The sequence below is a fragment of the Palaemon carinicauda genome, chromosome 24 (assembly GCF_036898095.1).
Source record: "Palaemon carinicauda isolate YSFRI2023 chromosome 24, ASM3689809v2, whole genome shotgun sequence".
Lineage (NCBI taxonomy): Eukaryota > Metazoa > Arthropoda > Malacostraca > Decapoda > Palaemonidae > Palaemon > Palaemon carinicauda.
In genome coordinates this window covers 16,666,677-16,689,176 of record NC_090748.1, presented here as the reverse complement: position 1 = coordinate 16,689,176, position 22,500 = coordinate 16,666,677, and the positions used below count along the sequence as shown (strand labels likewise).

General features: G+C 34.7%; 1 protein-coding gene across 3 annotated transcripts in view; it reads left to right on the top strand.

Moving 5' to 3' along the window:
- Positions 1-22,500, top strand: part of LOC137618105 (dopamine receptor 1-like) — a 716,045-nt gene that overhangs the window by 675,079 nt on the left and 18,466 nt on the right. For all 3 annotated transcript variants that reach the window (XR_011039723.1, XM_068348101.1, XM_068348100.1), the window contains exons 6-8: positions 1,657-1,821; positions 2,269-2,478; positions 4,708-4,907. Coding sequence is in view for 2 of the 3 variants with exons in the window: in XM_068348101.1 (XP_068204202.1) it covers positions 1,657-1,821; positions 2,269-2,478; positions 4,708-4,907 (575 nt within the window). In the remaining variant the exon portion in view is untranslated. The remainder of the gene's footprint in view (positions 1-1,656; positions 1,822-2,268; positions 2,479-4,707; positions 4,908-22,500) is intronic.

The following is a 22,500-nucleotide window of genomic DNA, read 5'->3' as shown; positions in this document are numbered from 1 at the left end:
GTAGAATAGGGTGCAATAATATTATGTTACATTATGTATAAATTTACAGCAGAAGCTCGTGTCTACACCAACATCCCTAGAAATGTTCCCTGAGAACGTAAGAACTTTCATAGAAATAGACTATTCATGAAAAATTTGTATTTTCAAGCTATACAAAGATGATTAATTTAATGTTCAAAGTATATAGGATTTTTCTCCCGAACTAATAACATTCAAAATTACAGAAAATACATTAATGTTTAAAATATGCAGGATTGTTTAATTGCAACAGCAAAATCATTATATTCGTCTATTTTCTAGAGGGTGTTTCAAATTTAATCTATTTTCCTATACTTCAATCTTATATTCATAATTTCTTACTCCTTTATTTTTCATCGTTATTTCTAGTCTTTGAACTCTCCTTATTTTTCAATAAATTTTCCTCTTTCTTCAAACTTCGAGAAAAAAAGAAATAAAGACACAGTATTCCTCATAAGAAAAAGAGATAATATACAAAAATAGTAACGTTCACAGTCTTCCTTCATAATACCCTGGTCTCTCGACTAAGAATAGTCAAGAAGTACGATCCACTATTCAGTATTAGGAAGTTTTAAATTTCTTGAATATCTCGCTTAGAAATAATAGTATATTACACTAAACAACTGAGGAGGCAGTTTACAGCTTAAAGGATCTGAATATCTTGAGGACTTTTCATCTTCATAAAATATTCTTTATACCTAAAATATGCTACTTTTGCCCTTCACAAAAACAATATCAAGGAACGATTCTAAATACATCTTTTTTTCTCAAAAGTTCTCTTGATTGAATTGAGGGCTTTGTATAAGCTCGCTATCAGGATTTTATTATATCTTTTGGTGCATAACACCTTCATATTTCATTGTGAAAAAAATAATGAATATTCACTAAAATATATTATAACTTTCCAACCAGATTGCTTGAGATAGTTTGTCTATTTTTATCATTCTTAAGCCAGAGATCAATTGATTATTACTCTCTGGCAGATAAAGGGAGCATATCTCTTTGCCAATCCTATTACCTACGTGTTACGAAACCGCAGAGAGATGGATTCCTGACCTGACCTAACTTGAGATGAAAAGGGTGTTAAGTATCTCAACAATACAGAACATAATTGTTTCATGGTGAATGTCCGTGAGGTCAGCAGAGCCTTTGTTGTCCTTCTCCTGACCTTCCTTGACGGGAACTTTGAATAGAGTCACCAGGGGCTTAGTATAATTGCACGTGTGACGCAGTCATTATGAAGAACAAACGGGTATCATACTTCTATAGATCTGGCGACATCCAGAAGAAATGTAATTTTCTCTCTCTCTCTCTCTCTCTCTCTCTCTCCTCTCTCTCTCTCTCTCTCTCTCTCTCTCTCTCTCTCTCTCTCTCTCTCTCTCTCTCTCTCTCTTTTATTTTGATGGAAGCCATTAGTCACTACCCTTTCGGAGAGTCATTTAAGGAAATGATCACTTTTCCGATTCTTTTAAAATCGAAGACGAAATCTTTCGAAAGCAATCAATTACTTTTCTAGTCCCGGCGTCTTCTTGAAATTTATTTTATTCGTACTCATCTTCCTTTTTCCAAATGAACCACAAACAAAGGACTGATAAACTATTTGATAACCTTCTATCTTTCCCGAATTCCCTCCGACAGCTTCAGCCTCCGTCGCCGGACAAGCTGGAACAGTGCGCCCTGGAACTGAGTCCCACCTACGCCGTGGTGTCTTCTTGCATCAGCTTTTTTCTTCCCTGCTGCGTGATGCTCGGTATTTATTCTCGACTCTACCTCTACGCCAAGAAACATGTGGAATCTATCAAGGTGAGGCCACCAGTAGTCAGGACATCAGGTTTTTATGCATGATGGGTCGATTAGAGTGAGCCATATTGATGAGCCTGACGAACATCAGAGTTTTTCTTTCTAACAAGCTGATAGAAATGCATATATATTAATGCATAATCAGCATATTATCAAGTGGTATGTACGTTGATTCCAAGGGAATAATTTAATTTTGCTCTCCAATATACTTTATTATATTATGCTCTATCATGTTATATTTAGTCATATTATGTAGTATGTCGATCCTTTCCTGGATAGTTATGCATTCGGCTCAATGTTAAGTGAAGAAAGGAATGTCAAATCTTAAAAAATAGCCAATATAATCCCACAAGCAGACTTCTTCAAAATATCTGTGAGATGTGTTCTTGTCCTTCCTTTATATGATGAACAGTGTTCTCATTGTTCTTAACATTATTGCCATATGATCAGGCGCTTGTGCGACCGGTGACCTTGGGATCCTTGGAAGGTGACACCACGAGGCCAAAGAAAGTAGCCGCTCCCTGTCACGTGTCCGAATCGAAGGCGGCGACTACCGTCGGAATAATCGTGGGGACTTTCCTGACCTGCTGGGTGCCCTTCTTCTGCGTCAACATCGCCATTGCTTTCTGTGAGGACTGTATACCCCTGAAGGCCTTTAAGGTTGGTCTGGCAAAGGTCCATTTCTTACTTTGAATTATTGATTCCTATCATAGATTTAAAGAAAGTTTATGTCTTAAACATCAATAGTTTTTGCGACAATATTTTTGGTCGGTAATTTTCTTGTCAGCAGAATGAAATTAAATATGAGGTGCTTTATCTTGATGATTTCCTTTCATGATTCCCTTCTTTAAAACTTCAAAGCAAACGTTTAAATATTTTACCCTTAGTTGATGGGGCGCCCGTGTTCAACTCTCCTTTTCTCTTTCCCCAACATCAATATATTTTGCAATCTCATTAAATGAATTTCTGCGGGAATATCGTAGGATATATTTTTTGGCAATATCATTAAATTGACTTTGTTTGCAATCTCATAAAATAAGTTATTATTATTATTATTATTATTATTATTATTATTATTATTATTATTATTATTATGATTATTATTATTATTATTATTATTATTATTATTATTATTATTATTATTATTATTATTATCAGCTAAGCTAAAATCCTAGTAGTAATAACAGGATTCTACAAGCTCAAGAGCTCCAACAGGGAAATATAGCACAGTGAGGAAGGAAAACGAAAAAATAAATAAACTACAAGAAAAGTATTGAAAAACTAATATAAAGTATTTTAAGAACATTATTTGCATCAGAATATATCTTTTTTATATTGTAAACTATAGAGAGAGACTTATTTTAGCCTGTTCAACATAAAAACATTTGCTGCAAATTTGAACTTTTGAAGTTCACCCGATTCAACTGCCTCTCTGGGAAGATCATTCCACAATCTGGCCATAGCTGAAATAAAACTTGTAGAATACTGTTTAGAATGGAGCCTTATGATGTAGAATGATTGATTATTAGAGTTAACTGCATACCTAGGATTAATATCTCGATCAGGAATACAAAAATTTAACAAGCCGCAAGTTCTTGTCTAGCAAATCAAGATTAGATTCCGCGGCCGAATATCAAACAGAAGAACAACACTCGAAACCAGGTGGAATGAAAGAATTAAAAGACTTCTTCAGAATAGATTGATCACCAAAATTCCTAAAAGATTTTCTCAATCGGCCGTTTTGTTGTGCAATTGAAGAAGAAACAGACCGAATGTGTTTCTCAAAAGTAAATTTTCTGTAAAGAAATCACATCTAGAATTTAAAAAGAGTTGCATTGAGTTAAGAATCATTGTCAATGCAGAGATCTGGATGTTGATGTGCCACTGTCCTCGATCTACTTAAAATCATACTTCGAGTTTTGTTATTCAACTTCACACCCCATACTTTGCACCATGCATTAATGTTAGCTAGCTAGAATTCTATTAAGGGATTCAGCAATCTCAGATCTACATTGAGGAGATGGAATTCAAGAAAAAAGAGTAGCATCATCCGCATATACAACAATCTTGCTTTTTATGATAATATCATGCGTATATAGTATAAAAAGTAGTGCGCTAAGATCACTACCTTGAGGAACACCAGATATCACATTCCTATACCCATCAGCAATCTATTACTGAAAAAAATCAAGAATGATGCTAAGAAAACACCCACCTACTCCCAGCTGTTTAAATTTCAAAACAAAGGCCTCATGATTAACACAGTCAAAGGCCATCACTAAAATCCTGACCACAATCAAGAGATTTCTGTATAGCATTGGAGATTGTAAGAAGGGCATCACATGGTCCAAGGCCTTTATGAGAGTCAAATAGAAAACTAGGGAACAGATGATTACCTTCAGCATACCTTTTTAGACGTTTGGTCAAAAGACGTTAAAAATTATAGATTATATGGAAGTTATGGAAATTGGGTGGTAATCAGCTTGACTAAAGGTACCACAAACACATTTATATAGTGGAGTAACATTACCAATTTTCCAACAAGTGCAGAAAGAGCCTATTCTTGCTAACTTGCGAAAAAGAACAAAGCCAAGAAATCTCATTAATTCAATTTATTTTGCAATCTCATTAAATCAATTTCTATTGCAATTTCATTAAATCAACTTCTTTTGCAATCTCATTAAATCAATTTCTTTTGTAATCCCATGAAATCAAATTGTTTTGCAACCTCATTAAATAATTCCTTTTACAGTATCATTAAATCAATAGCCTTTACCCCACATTAAACATCATTGCTGAATATGACCAACCCCATCTTCCTCCTTCAAATAGAAAAATTCCCCTTTTATCTATAGCTCTATTAATTGACTCCGTTTTCCTCCCCGGCAGGTGCTGACTTGGTTCGGATACACCAACTCGTCCTTCAACCCCATCATCTACAGCATATTCAACCAAGAGTTTAGGGAAGCTTTCCGGCGCATTCTCACCTCTAGATGTCGCCCCTGTCCCTCGCTCTGCTGTTACAAGGATCCCGCGGGGTTCCCCTCCAATTCTGCGCCGAACTGCTGCAGCTGCTGTTTAATAGAAAAGTAATTATATATTTTTCCCTCTTTATAGCTGATTGCTCTTGCTTCGAGTGGTTTGGAGAAATGTTAGATGTTTCTTATCATTTATTCAGTTGCATATTGGCATCTTCCTATTCGTTTGTTTTAGTTTATTTTTATATGTTACCGCTAAATTCTTGTGCGCATTTTGTTGTCAGTTTATATTATAAATGTTTAGTGAATGCAAAGGTGATAGAATGATAATTCTAAGTTTAAGTGAAGTATTTTTTGTTATAGAAGTACACGAATAGGGATGAGCTGAATTGCGCAATTTGAATTCATCTATTCAATCAATATTCTTCGTAATAAAAAAACAGAGGAATGGCTGAACAAACACCGGTACCTGCTATCAAGAGATATCAAAGGATTCACTTTATCTCAATTTTCAAAATTATCTAAAAATACTAATGAAATGTCCTCAGTGAAACCTATTTTAATAAGTAAAATAGGAAAGAGGTCCATTATGACTGCATCGCAGTAATGCATTCCAGGCCTTGACACTGACATAACTCATAGGCTACATCATTCCCAACTTACCTAACTTTAAAACTTGCCAAAAATCCTCGTGATTGTGTTCCGACGCTCCCTCCCCCCCCCTCCCTCCCCCCACCCACACCCCTACCCCTACCAAATCCTGGACCCTTGGTCATTGCAACAATAAGAAATTAATTGCTTTCTATGAGCAGCATCTGGAACTCATTTCTCAACGTTGTCTTTTTTATGCATGTTTTCCAAGGAAATTATAATATTTCTCAATTATTTCAAAAGAGAGAGAGAGAGAGAGAGAGAGAGAGAGAGAGAGAGAGAGAGAGAGATCCCCCTGATTAATTATATCCCTACGTTGAGGAGATAGCCTTTTGAAGTACATAGTCTGGCTAAATTCAACAGTATTTAATATTTGTGATAATATATGTGGCTTGGCAATTTGAAATGCCTTCGGCCAGATTGAGTTAGAATGACGCTAGTAACGAGGTCGTTAAAATAACCAGTCGCAATGTATCCTTGCTCATCTGACTGGATATTCAGGATGATGTGTATTGATTAAATGATTTAAAGTTTTCTGGCATCCTGACATCTAAGGTCATTGACGCCGGGATGATGTGTAACTAGTAAGTAAATCTGTATGCTGCCTGAATTGTGATGTTTGAGATGCAGCGAGAAAAGAACTCAGTTTTGTATTTAAGGAGCTGAGGAAATCTCGTTTGGATTTTGATATGAAATAGGTTGGGTCAATGAGCCATTTACATCAGATACTACATTGCATTGAATTTAAAAGGTTGGCGTTCACAGTAATGGTAGACAGAGAAAACTATAAGTAAAACACAAAGAACGTATTTTCAGTATACTAATACACATAAACACACACAAGCGCACACGCACACACACACACACACACACATAATATATATATATATATATATATATATATATATATATATATATATATATATATATATATATATATATATTTCTTCTATAATAAATATACATACATATATAAGCTATATATATATATATATATATATATATATATATATATATATATATATATATATATATATATATATATATATATATATATATATATATATATATATATATATATATATATATATATATATATATATATATATATATATATATATATATATATATATATATATATATATATATATATATATATATATATATATATATACATATATATATATATACTGTATAGGCATCAGTAAGCCTTTTAGTTTTTATACATCTATGAATGACCTTTTGATCTAAAGATACCTTGACCAGACTAGAGAGCTGATGTAATGTGGAACAAACATTCGAGCAGGAGTGAAGATAGGGATGATTTGAATAGAAGATAAGGATCCGTGAAGTGGGAATGAAATTTCAAATGAGGGTAAATGGGTGTGTAATAGGGTAGTTGAATGAAGTCTGAAGAGAATTTATTGTCAATTGAGTGGTTGCTAAAATCATGGCTGTGACCAATTGTCTCCTTATTACAATGGTCAATTGTGTAAGATAGATGAGGTGAGAATGAACATTATAGCGCTATAAGACTCACAAGAGGCCTCGGGACTGTTTTGTTAATAAAGGAAGATATTTGATAGAATCCAGGATGTGAAAGAAAGTAGCTTATTATCACAATGGTGTTACTTTTGGGCCATGCTTTTTTTAGAGTCCAAAACCGGAGATTTGCTACCAAAAAATGCTTATTAGAGAAATGAACAATTAAAGTCATCGAAGATTGGAAATCACTTTTGGTCTTATTTACTAGAATTTTGTTCTTCCTTGGCTAACGTCTATAAGAATGCAACAACCAGAGAAAATGTGAATATGATTTTTGATGACGGCTATAATAGAAGGGAGAGCAGGTGACGATGTTTGTAGATGATGATATGGAATATATTGAAATGAATTTCAACAGGAAGGGAAAAATCCTGAGAAATTCCTGAGAAGAAAATGTTTAATGTAATATTCCAAAAATAAAGGATTTGGGAGAATAACTGGCAATTCAGAAGAAAAGAAAAGAGGAAATAGGATAACAAAAAGTAGAAGTTAATTCTTTATATATAAAAGAACGGTTGAGAAAGAAAGACGTTTGTGCGCGTATCCGGTCGTATATTGCTATCCAAATCATGCAAACTAAAACTAAGGAAACCCACTAAGAAAACCCATCTTGCAGCCCAAAAGCCAAACTTTCTCTATCATAGCCCAGCTTAAATCACACATGTTTCATCCTTTTGCTGTAATGACCTTTAATATATGGAGTTCTTTTCCTCAATGTACTTCAATCATCTCGAATCAGCCAGTCAACTTATTCAAATAAAAGCTAGGCAGGTTTTTGGGATATTTTAATTGTAATATCAAACACCCTAATACAGGGGATAATTTCAACTCGGCCTGGTAATCTTACTTTTATTTCCAAAGTCTGCTCTAACAATAATGATTTCATTATCAGCACCAGCACGCATAGCAGTCCTCATAGGGGGGAGGGGGGGGGGGGGGTTTCAGTAAGGTAATCCTCAGACTCCGTCGGGGCAGAACCGATCAACAGGTACTCTAATCAACAGGCAATATTTCTCTCTCTCTCTCTCTCTCTCTCTCTCTCTCTCTCTCTCTCTCTCTCTCTCTCTCTCTCTCTCTCTCTCTCTCAAATAATAATTTTATGATTGATGTTAAATGCTCTAAGAAAGAGACAATTTCAATATCATACGACCGCGTACCCATCGACAGACAGACTTCTAACCCATTTACTAAGCGATTGATAGTACAATGTGTATATGTGTGCGTATATTACAATACATGTTCTTCCTTTTTTGGAAGAGCTGATTTCCAGCAAATATTTATGGGTAAATATGCTACCACAAAACTCCATCTCTTTTAATCCGGAAGATGTTGACACAGAGCCTCATTGGGTGTTTGCACTTTCCAAAAGAGTGATCAATGCACCCTGTAACACACAACATACCACACACGCACAAACATACACGAGTTAAAATAATATGTTATAATGCCTCAAAAGTGTCTTGATCAAATCTTAAATCGCCAGTTCATGATGAAAAGTGTTCGTGAAAACTAAAAGAAATGTGCTACCAGAGTATGAGATTTGCAATAAATAGAAGTAGTATTAAAGGCGTAAACAGAATACCTAAGTCTTTAAATGGCATTAAATAATTCATGACCTAACATGAATTAGGAATGAGCAAACAGAGGCTGCAGTGTTTAAATTGAACTTCATACTCCAGTTATGGAAGATAAATAGTGGAGATTCAGCGAGTGACGAAAGGTTGTCTGGTCGAATAGAGTGGAGAGCTTTAATCCGATGGGGGAAAGAGCTTTGGGCCGAAACAAGAATGGGATGGCTATTGTTTGCCATTGACTCAAGAGTACAGGGAAGAACACACGTCACTGACATGGTATTCATGGCAACTTTAAGGACCAAAGGGGTTCGTGGCACATATTTACAATACGTGAAATAAAACCAAAGAAGGGTTGATGGTCTCTCTCTCTCTCTCTCTCTCTCTCTCTCTCTCTCTCTCTCTCTCTCTCTCTCTCTCTCTCTCTCTCTCTCGTATAATTGATTCGCACAAAGGAAGAAAGAAATAAATTTTTCGCAAGTGTCCGCATCTCAAAACCTTGATTTGAGATTTTTCAGTACTTAAACTGTGGTAATAACTTGGAGATTATTTTAAGGTTTAATTACAAAAACCTAATTGCATGTGCTATATGAGGATTTTTTTCTGTTAATGTATCAAAGAAAAATAATGAATAGTTTTTTGTTTTATGCTCTCTATTTTATACCACAAAATTTGTACAGTTGCTAGCGGAATCAAAGGGATTTCCCACTGATGACTATTATGAAAGAAAAGAGACTTTCTCTTTAATTACCTTCGCAACGAAGTTAAGTGCTGTTTAGGTTTTCATCCCAGTTTGTCTGTTTGTGCGTTTGTCTATTTGTCGGTTTGCTTTTTGTGAAAAGCTTCTTGACTACAATTTTACTCATAGAGTAAACAAAACACGGCGATTAATTGTTATTTTAAGACGTGGACGTGATTCAATTTTGAAATTCCTAGATCAAAGGTCAAGGTCAAGGTTGAGCAATAGGTCAACCGAACTAACCCTAACCTTAACCACAAGTTCGCACATGGTTGTCACACAGACTTCAAATACGCCTTCGGTCTAAATTGGTTTTGAGAAAGGCAAGCTGGTTTCAAGAAATAAGCTGCCGTGGCGGAGTCTGCACTCTCAGGGGGATTTCCAGTTCCCACTGTGATTAGAACTTTTCTTTCAATTCATTTCAAGATATGTTTGTGATTATTATTGATAAAGATATCTTTGATAGATCTAGATTATATTTACTGTACTTTTTAATGAAAAATAAAAATAAAATAAATCGTTCATTTCCAGGAAAAATATTCAGTGAATTTGTAAGCCAGATTCATGATCGATATGCTTCTCGGTGCTAACATTAGCAGGGTATATTTGTCTAGTATAATTACATATCTAATTTTCATGTTTAAGGAACATTATTCCCTCCTCCGTCTAATTCACACAAACTCATTATATATACATAGACACACACACACACACACACACACACATATATATATATATATATATATATATATATATATATATATATATATATATATATATATATATATGTATATATATTAATTAACATATGTGTATATATATATATATATATATATATATATATATATATATATATATATATATATATATATATATATATATATATATATAATTAACATATGTATATATATATATATATATATATATATATATATATATATATATATATATATATATATATATATATATATGTCCCATGTAGATGGATAATGAAACATCAGAACATGGGTTTTCTCATTTATTATAAAAGTTCATAAGTACACCGTACACAGCTATACTCTCTCAGGGGAGAGCCTTGTCAACTCGAGCAGCCAAAGGCAACTAAACTCACCTTGCTATCGAAATGTAATCTTGCTACAACAACATGCTGAGTTATAGGTTTTTGAGGAATTCTCGTGAATATAGAGTTCATTTACCTTGACGTACAACGCATATCTACATACAAGAATTAGGAAATTATTCCCCCCCCCCCACCCCAAACTCATCACTCCGGGAGGAGGTGCTCACTCACCCTCACTAGTCTATGATATATGGAGGACACTCCGACCCGGAATAGGCATGGCATATGCTAAACAGAAATGCAACATAATATATATATATATATATATATATATATATATATATATATATATATATATATATATATATATATATATATATTTATATATATATATATATATATATATATATATATAGAGAGAGAGAGAGAGAGAGAGAGAGAGAGAGAGAGAGAGAGAGAGAGAGAGAGAGAGAGAGAGAGATCGTCCCCCAAAAAATAACACATCTTCCACAATAAAAATAAAAAATGAAATACTGCATGTAAAAATGTACATAATACGTTGCAAATAATTCCACCCATTTCTTCTTAAGACCTCTGCAACTAAACTACAGAATACCCTAAGTGAAAAAAAGTCATAACGACATCAGTTTTATATATACTCATCAATAACCTCCCTCTGGTTGCGGGCAATATACAGGCTTTTTTCTAGGGGGGACAGGGGTAGGAATAGATATTCCTTCATCCCTCGATTTTACTTGTCCGGGTTTACGGCACAATTTCACAACACATCTCATCACCACCAGTTCGCCATCTATTTAAATCACTACTACACTTGCACTTGCAACTATCAACCAGTGGCCACTAGCTGATTTCCCGAGAAAATCATTCATCTTCCCGCCCTTCTCTTATAACACTAAGTATAAGGGATTCACATCTACACATTCTCTAACACTGCCTATCCTCAAGTATGAACTTTAATCCTACAGCCACTTGCCATTCGGGAACCACCCCGGCCCCAGCAACCAGGAATCATATAAATAAATGAATAATAAAAGTATCTGCCTGACGAATCTCACTTGACCTTTTTAATATCTTACTGTTTTTACGTTCACTCAGCAATGTTATACGTATTGCCACACTCAGCAAAATTATCTCAACATTTTATGTATACCTTAAACATCAACATAAGAACACATTGTTATCATCAAGTTTATTTAAAACATGTCAAAAGAAGTAATGAGGTCTGTTCAAACAAAACAACAGCAAAGGAAAGAAAAAATTTCTACTCATCAACTCGAGGAATGTCACGTATGCAGGGGTAAGGAGGAACACTTTTGAAAACTACATCTTCAGGCACCACATATATGTGTGCCTGATGATGTTCAAACACTGCACCATTAATAATGCTTTGTATCAGAACTATGTTAGATTTTTCCTAGGTTGTAATCATTTCAAATACTCACGATCGCCCACAAATATTTTTAACTGTGCGGTTTTGAACCGACCATTATACTTTGAGCTGTGTTTTTCATTAGCTCGTTTCAAAAACCTTTCAGTGATGTTCATTACTCTCCTCAATAGATTTAATAAATATACACGGTATTGCTCAATTGAATAATTTGGCAATTGTTGCGAATTAATGAGTACCGTATATGGTAACACAGGATCCTGTCCATACACTAAAAAGAAAGGCGTGGTCCTGGGCGAAGCATTATATGCAATGTTCAAAGCTAGCTCAGCTGTAGGAGGCATGGCTTGCCAATGAAGGGGTCATCAGCCACTAAGTAACGTAAAAATTGCACTACTTCCCTATTATGCGATTCCACTAAGCCATTGGCTGAAGGCCTATATGCGGTCACTGAAAAGTGTTCAATTTTCCTCAAGTCCGTGACCGATTTCATCACCTTATTTATAACCTCAAGACCATTATCACTTATCAAAACTTTTGGGCAACCAAACCTCGTAATGAAAGAGCACAGCGCCTGGGCTAATGAATTTGCCGATTTGTCCAACATTGCGTAAGTATGAGTGTGCCGAGTAAATGCATCCACAAATACACATATATACTTATGTTGTGTTAGACCAGTAGGAAATGGTTCTACTACATCCATATGCACTCTATAAAATTTAATAGGAATCACAGGCCACTTTCTGGCTCCTGGTAGTAGTGTTTTTGTTCTTTGAAACAGTTACAAGCATGACAACCTTTTATATAATTATCTATAGATTTTTTCATTCCTAACCAAAAGAAGGATTCACTTGCTCTCCATAGTGTTCTATCAATCCCTAAATGCCCTGCATACGGACTTGCATGTACAATGTGGATGGCTCGATTAATTAAAGAGGGAGGAAGAACTACCCATGCTCAAAATTTCCCTTCCCTCTTCTCGTAAAAACTATATAAGATATCATTTTCTATAAAAAAAATTCTCACGAGGCACATTCAGAAATGATGGATAACACTACGATTCCCCTTTAATCACTGCTCGCACTCTTTCCATCCATTCCTCTTTTTACTGTCCCTCTCGGACTTCTTTCATATCCCAACCTCCCAAATCAATCAAACTTGCATCATCAGGGCATTCTTTCTGGACTCCCCTGGTCATGTCGTTGGCCACCAACATATATTCACCTTCACTGATCATATCTCTCTCTCATCCCATCTTCTGATTGCTCATTGAGATAATTCACATCCCATCTCTATTTTCTCTATTTTGATGGGGTCTTCAATATTTTGGTTACGTTCTTCGTTCCTCTTTTGTGCCCTAGTTGTTATTCCTATTGGTGCACCTCTAGAGAGAGCATCAGCTACCTTGTTAGCTTTACCTTCTATGTGGTGAAAACCCTTTATATTATACTCTAACAATCTCTCAATCCATCTCGCTTGTCGAGAGGTCAAATCTTTTTTATGATACAAATCACGTAAGGGGCGATGATCACTTTGCAACTCAATCGACTGACCTAATAGAAAGAACCGATGCCTGTCTAGAACCCAAAGAATAGCCAAATCCTCTCGATCAAATGTACTATAATTCTTTCCTGCCCATTTTAATGCCCGGGAAGCAAAACAAATGGGTCGCTCTCTGCCTTTATCATCTCGTTGAGAAACTATGCTGGCTTCTGTGTCGATCAGCGCTCGAATGGATTTATCTTGCAGGTCAATCCTAACTGCTAACATTCCTAGCCAGCCATTACGAGATATGGGGCACGGGTCAATGACATCAGTTGCAATGCTGCTGCTTCCTAGTGCAGGGGGGTGAGGTGGGGGGTACCGATGGAGGTCCCAGTGCTTGCTCTGCCACGTCCATCGTCCCTGGCTCCTTAGCTACTGCTTGTGATTTCATGCTAGGGGCATCCAACTCCCTCGTCTCACCCTTCCTCTGATTCCTTTTCCTCAGATATTGGACCGGGGGAGGTATGTATGTGTCACAGCCCTCGGCAATTTTTGCTGGGCACTCTTGAGATAGATGATCGTAGGCTTGACAAGTGTAACAGCGGGGGGAGCCTTGGTTGGGGCACTCCACTCGTCGGTGCCCCTCTCCCCCACACTGCCAGCATCTGAAGACTTTGCTAACCTGCTGACTGTGTTTTCCCCTACCTTGCTGAGTGCCTGTCATGGCTACCATCTTCTCGGAATCGGGCCAGTTATTCCCAGTCCTTTTTCCTTCTGGCAAACTGTCTAAAAAGTTTTGTATCGCTCTCACTACGTCTGCTAAGAAGCGACTGTCATCGAACAAATAACCACATAAATACGGGTTTACTAATCTGCAAATATGGTTATGGACAATCGTTTTTTTATCACCTTCTGGGAGATTGGCACTCTGGGTAGCAAACGAGTTGCAATGCCGAAAATTGCAAGTTGCAAAACTAAAAACGGATTCACCTTCCCACATTTTGGGTTTGTAATTTTCTTTTATGTCTCCCTTTCTCACATCAGGCAAGGCATACTTCTCAATTAAACTTCGTTTTATTTCAGTATAACTCCTTAAACTATATTGTGGCCAACACATTACTTCCATTGTAGGAGCATCTTTCAGCAATCTGATTACTTGAATAGCCTTTTCTCTTTCCGACCACCTATATGTGGCTACTTCAAAGTCTCTCAAAAACACGTCAATCGATTGAAACCTTTCGTTAGGCCGTTGATCATCTAAAATCCTAACACTTGCCTGGAGCTCTGGCAACTTTCGAACTACGATTTGCTGTGGATGTTTACTTTCACTTGTGTTCGTTTGGACTTCGTTCATGTTCATCGGATATGCTGTGGTTGCACGCCGCTTCTCTTCTCGTTCAACCAAGAATCTGTTTATTAACTGTTCTAAATTTTCTAACTTATTTTCCAATTCTTGCGTTCTAATTTCCTGTTTATATTCTTCATCAGCAATGCTATACAATGCTCCTCCGTTTTCATCTCCTGAAGTAGCAGTATCTGCTACGTTAGTTCTCACGTATCTAGGCATCTTGTACTTTTATTTTACTGGCTCAAAGAACAACTTCGCTCACAGCATACACAAACAGGCGTATATTTACACCTGACACCAATATGTCTCATGTAGATGGATAATGAGACATCAGAAGTTGGGTTTTGTCATTTATTACAAAAGTTTATAAGTACACCGTATACAGCTACACTCTCTCAGGGGAGAGCCTTGTCAACAAGAGCGCCCAAACACAACTAAACTCTCTTCAATGACAAAATTCAATCTTGCTACAACAACATGCTGAGTTATAGGTTTTGTGGAATTTTCATGAATATAGAGTTCATTTACCTTGATGTACAACACATATCTACATAAAAGAATTAGGACTATATATATATATATATATATATATATATATATATATATATATATATATATATATGTATATGTATATATATATATATATATATATATATATATATATATATATATATATATATGTATATATATATGTATACATGTATATATACATATATATATATATATATATATATATATATATATATATATATATATATATATATATATATATATATATGTGTGTGTGTGTGTGTGTATATATATAATATATAAACACATACATACATACATATATATATATATATATATATATATATATATATATATATATATATATATATTTATATATATATATATATATATATATATATATATATATATATATATATATATATATATATATATATATATATATATATAAGGATGAAGAGGACAGCAAGAAGACTTCGGATCATCTTACATATTTATTCTACACCAACGTTTCGGGAATCCATTCCCATCATCAGGGCTACATAAAACATGAAATTATGTTTACATTAGAAATTATTTATACATTTTTGCTTAAAATTGCTTTGGTATAAAAAATATTAAAAAACGGTTAAAAGAATCAAAATACAAAAACCTAGACGGTATATAAAAACATGTGGCTAACAGAGGTCTTTTACAATTATGATGATAAAAACACTTGTGATCAAAATGGAATAAAAAATATACATATATGTAAATGAATGGTCGAACTTACTGTCAAGAGATGTGGCTGAAAACTATAGGAATATTTGAGAAAATTCTTGAAGAAAATGCTTTAACTACGAACAAAAAATAGATCAACAAGGGATGGTAGGTAATGGCAGTTAGGCAATATGTAATGGTGTGGAGGTGGTTTGATTATTTAAGGAAGGGGACAGTTTCTTTATATAGAGAGATTCCAAGAGAAGGAGCGAAAGGCAATCGGATGTTTGGGAAAGAATTTCGAAATGGTTGTATTGTATATGAGTTTTACATGAGTTTGAATGATTTCTTATAGAGGAAAATTCTTGGGATTTTAATACGGAACCAGTGCAATGACTGACCCCCCTATGGGAATCGATGCGGACCTTCAGTAATCGTCGGGTAGACCCGATATAGTTTCCAAAATTACATTTTGGACAAGCATACTTGTAAACAACGAAGGACCGCATCAACTCCGGGAGGGTGCCTTTGAACCTGAAAAGTTTGCCAATATTTGCCTATAGTTTTCTGCCACATCTCTTGACAGTAAGTTCGACCATTCATTTACATATATGTATATTTTTTATTCCATTTTGATCACAAGTGTTTTTATCATCATAATTGTAAAGGACCTCTGTTAGCCACATGTTTTTATATACCGTCTAGGTTTTTGTATTTTGATTCTTTTAACCGTTTTTTTAATATTTTTTATACCAAAGCAATTTTAAGCAAAAATGTATAATTAATTTCTAATGTAAACATAATTTCATGTTTTATGTAGCCCTGATGATGGGAATGGATTCCCGAAACGTTGGTGTAGAATAAATATGTAAGATGATCCGAAGTCTTCTTGCTGTCCTCTTCATCCTTAAACTTAATCTTGCCAGAAGTGAAAATGTTGCTAGTTATATATATATATATATATATATATATATATATATATATATATATATATATATATATATATATATATATATTATCTATAGATATAAGTATATATACATGGATATACAGTTGCGTGTGTGTGCGCGTCTACTAAGATGAAAGGAAAGAGAATGAGACCAGGAATCTCATCATACATAAAGCTACATTTGTGGCAGCTCTTCTTCGCAAGAGAAATACGAATGGTGAAAAATATATCTATGCAATATACCTCTTTAGTTGTTCCCCCCCCCCCCCAAAATTGGAAATTTCGCCTTATATTTCAAGTCATAGCAGGTCAAATGTTTCGATAGTTTTGCGCAGTAAAAGAAATTTAATTTCAGGTCTTTTCCATCCCATTTCCTTCGACTTTTGCAAAGGCAACTTTCAGTGATTCAAAGTTAGAAATGAAAAAAAAAAAAAAACCGCTTAATGTCGTGGCACAAACTTTTAAGAAAAGAAAGCATCCCTTCCTTTGGCTGACATCCGAGCTTGGTCTTGTGTGTAGCCTGAAAAGGAATCCCTAAAAGTATTTCTTAAGAAAGAGCTGCAAGAAGGATTAATGCTTGACTCGTTGCACTTCTACTCTTCTCTTTATGATGCATCGATCTAGTTTGGATTTTACAAAAGTGCGCAAATGTTATATATTAAAGGAAACAAAATAGCGAAAGAGAGAGAGTAACGGCAAACTGCACTGTAGTAATAAGGAATAAGTTAAAAGTCAGATCTAGCTCCTGTACAGCCAACTAGAATTCCCCTGCCTGGGTTATCCAAACAAGCCATCCCGTGTAAATACTAAAGCTTTTCGATGAAAACTTCACATCATTCCGCTCAATAATGAGAACTGCAATTTCCTTGAAATGTTCCAACGCTGTTTTCACTAAGTCTTTTTGTATTATTTTTTACCAAGTAAAAGAAAGTTACTGGTACAATGCAGTTTTAATGAATAGACAGTCATAAGAAACTTAAAGATGCTTCTTACTAGAATAAGACAATAAATGTAGCCATTATCTTTTAATATACCTGTTCGAAAGAGGGTCGTCTTTAACACACATCCTTTACAATCAGTTTATCATCAAGATAGGGGAGAAAAGAAAACTGCACCCAAATCCAAAACATATTGGTAACAATGCCTCTTTTGATTGACGTCAGCTTAAAGGGGTCCTTAGAAGGGTGATGCCAGGAAAGAGGACCATGATGTCCCACAACTGGATAACATGAAGACATTCTTGTGCCATTTTGGAGACCGTGACCGCGCCAAAATCTCCCATACCATCAGTATCATTACAGATAAGCTATGCGTCCATCAATGTTGCCTGGAGTCAAATATCTAAGAGGAGCGAGGGAAATTAGAGACGACTAACACCCTTGACCTCTGCTTCTTGTTTATTCCCTAACCATGAGGGGACATCACATCAGTGGCATTGTTGCCTGTTAGATGAAGGAAGCTGCCAAGGAGTTCCGTAAGAAGTAGAACATCACCGTCCACCAAACAGACAAAACAACGGTCTTAATCCTGATTATCACAGATGAGTACTATGAAAAAAATTAACGCCATGACGATAACATTAGATTCTAACTTTTGTTTATGAACATGTCAATTAACATCAATATGTAAACAAACATCATTATTGAATGGGTGAAGACCACAGATGATGTAGGCTATCTACCTTTAATTTTCAAGGACTCACCTGACCCAACAAGCTTATCTGTCAATCACAGCTGAGATGACTTCTAACCTATCTCACGTGTTGCAATACAAGGTTTACCTGACAATGTACTGACACCTTCGGTCACAACTGATCCTGAGCAGATGGACGGCTTGTCTTATCCCAGCCACCACTCAGAACATGTCCCATCCAGTTAACAGTAGGATCAGCAATACCACCTCCTTCCAAGCCACTTGAGCAGTCAATAAGAAGTCCCCTGCTTCAAGTTATAGGTAATAGGTTGGCCTAGGCACCAGCTACTAATTGAGATATTACTGCTAAAGAGTTATTGGATCCTTTGACTGGCCTGTTAGTGATACTTTACACTTGATTCCTTTCTGGTTACAGCTCATTATTTCTTGCCAATACATATACCAAATAGTCTGGCCAATTCTTTACACAATCCCCTCTCTCCTCATACACCTGACAACACTAAGATGACCAAAAATTCTTCTTCGCTCAAGTGGTTAACTACTGAACTGTGATTGTTCAATGGCTACTTTCTTCTTGGTAAGGGTAGTAGAGACTCTTTAACTATAGTAAGCAGCTCTTATAGGAGGACACTCAAAAATCAAACAACTGTTTTCTATCCTTGCGTAGTGCCATATCCTCTGCACCATGGTCTTGCATTGTCCTGGGTTAGATTTCTCTTGCTTAGGGGGTGCACTCCGACACAATTTTCTCTTTTAATTCTTTATATGTGACAGATCTACTTTAACGTTGTTACGGATATTAAGAGATTTTATATCGTTATTCATTATTTCTTATATCCTATATAGTTTATTTGTTTCTCCATTTCCTTTTCTCACTGGCCTAATTTCCTTTTAGGAGACCTCGGGCTTATAGCATACTGCTTTTCTAACTTTGATTGTAGCTTTGCAAGTGATAATAATAATAATAATAATAATAATAATAATAATAATAATAATAATTATTATTATTAGTAGTAGTAGTAGTAGTAGTAGTAGTAGTAGTAGTAGTATTACTAGTAGTACTAGTAGTAGTATAGGACACCATATTTTAAACCTTTACCATGTAACAGAAGCCTCATGATTATCATTATTTTATAGTTTTTCTTTTTCTTTATCATTTTCTGATTAGCTTAATCTGGCATAGGTTTCCTTTATATCAATTATTAGGAAGCTTGAGTAAGATAGATAGCATTTTAGTTTTTTTTTTTTTTATTCAACATGAAAATGTGCACAATAAAGATTTAATGGTCAAAGTTTCGTTATTTGAGTCGCAACGTAAAATCGGTGTTAAATAAATGTTTCAGAAGAATTTACTTCCAAGCAGGAGGTCGAAGGTCGTGTTCGAACAAGGTCAGTGCTGCTGAATAGTTAATTTTTCTTACTGAAAGGCAGAATAGCATAAGTAACGTTTATATAAAGAATTAAGCACTGATTAGATGCCTGTCTAATTTAAAGATGTATACCGGGAGATGATGAGACAAATGAGCGGTAGCCCGAGGACTTAATATCTCCTAAAACTGCTTTTCTTTTTTTCTTTTCTTTTTTCTCGTTTAAACCAAGATTCTGTGGAGATTTCTGTACATAAACTTTTTAGAGAGGACAAGAGTTATTGCCAGAGTTTTCGTGACTTTTTTTTTTTCGATAGTGCGAGGTCCCGCGTGACTTTCAATGTTAGAACGTTAGAGTTTTTCTCTTCTTGATCTCAGAAAATTTTCTGGAATTCTTTTTAGGTTTGCATTTAAAGGTCCACATCTTATTTTTCTGACTTGCCTATTCTAGAGTCAATACTGATTAAAAGACTAGTTCCATCGGGAAACAACCAAGCTTCCTCCACTCAATTGTACTTGTCATTGTGTTCGTTTTGTTCTATTTTTTGTTGATGCCATTCAGTTTCTAATTGCGCTTCTGCGAGGTTGTCTCCACTTCTATTTTATGCATTTCTCAATTTGAATTTTTCTCTTTCTTTTACTAATTTTTACTTCTTATATGAATTTGTATATATCTTTTATTACTGTTTCTTATTGTTATTTATGTGCTTCTTAATTGTAGCCCTGGAAGACGTTATAACGACAATCACGAAACGCCGGGATTTATAATAATTGGATTTTAAGAACTGCCTATTTCTCTGTCAACACTGCAAAATTTAAATTACTTGCTGCCAACACCTTCACTGATTAAATATATATATATATATATATATATATATATATATATATATATATATATATATATATATATACATATATATAGTATATATTATATATTTTATATTACATATACAGTATATACACACACACACACATATATATATATATATATATATATGTGTGTGTGTATATATATACATATATATATATATATATATATATATATATATATATATATATATATTTATATATATATATGTATATATAGTATATATTATATATTCTATATTACATATATATACAGTATATATATATATATATATATATATATGTGTGTGTGTATATATATATATATATATATATATATATATATATATATATATATATATATATATATATATATATATGTGTGTGTGTGTGTGTGTGTGTGTGTGTTTGTATGTATACATATGTACATACACACATGCATACATACGTCCATTAATAGAAAGATAAATACTCAAATAAATGAAAATCCTAATATTCAAACAAATAAATTAATAAATGAAGAAATTATTAGAGATTCAAATAAATAGCTGAAACCTCATAGAAATTTTGCCTGAATATAGTATCTCAGATAACAGGAAATCTGTTAAGCCATTAAATATTTCTCCTAACATGGCACAGCACCCGGAAATAGAGGCACACGTACTACAATCAATTAAGCGAAACATAATTGGAAGGAGGGGGGGGGGGGAAATCCCTGTGTCAGGTGAGCGGCCACCAACTGGCGAAAATGGCAAATAGGAAATGATTGACATTTGCTGTTTGGACTCTAATCAGTTTCTCTGCCGAATCGCTTGTATGTTTTAAAATCCTTTTATGGAAGACAGTAGAGGTTATGAATCCGGCCAATCCATTTGGTTGTGGTCACTTTCCTTTGGCACTGAAGAATTAACCGGCAATTGCACTGTAATACCAACTCTTACACTAAAACATCTTCACTCAACATTGCCAGAAGTCTTTATTTCGCCCAAAGTGGTTTCCCACATCGTTTATCTTGCTGTCTAGATTAATTTTCGTTACACTTCTTATAGTTCCCCTGAGCCTCTCTGAACTTTGGACTTTGCTTTTAAGATTTACGAAGATTTCTTACAATCAGTTTCTTTCTTAGCTGCCGCAGAATTTGACCTCTTCTGAGTTCTCTCTCGAGTTCTACAAAAAAAAAAAAAAGTTTTTAACTCTCATGGTGAAATGTTTCTTTATAGTCAAGTTTTTCCTAATATCCGCGCTTTCTAGGTAAAAGGTAATATGCATTTCATTAGTAGAGCGAAAAAGAATAGTATTCTTTTAAACGTTTGGAAAATATGTGTTTTTTTTTTTTTTCCAAAGTACTCAAACCACCAGAGCCTTTTATGAACGTGGTGTTTTGATAAATTATCATCCTGGACGTCTTCATAAAGCCAATCAGTATATCATGATTTTGTACGGTCTGCTTACGCAAGAGCCCGTGTTCTACGTAAGAGAGGGTAATCTAAAACGGGCGAACGAGCTATGATTTTATATTGGCATCTATGCAAGTAGTCATTTTGAGGATCGTTGCATACGGTTCATCCTTTAATCGTCCAATTTATTGGACACTTTACCCAATGCGATACAAATTAGGTAATACATTTTGAAAATTTACGTCGTTCGTACATTTATCCCGTGACATTGGTCCTTGGCGCTCTCTACAGCATCGACAGAAGTGAAATATCTAGGTTTTCTTGTGGTTTTAAACTCTGTTAATTCAAGTGTGGCTGCTTAACTGAATTTGTGTCAGGTAAGCAACATATGTTTTTCATACTTGAGTGCAGATTTTTTGATAGGCGGTAAGCCCCTCGTTAAGTTACACAGCAGTGATGACACTAAAAAATAAGGT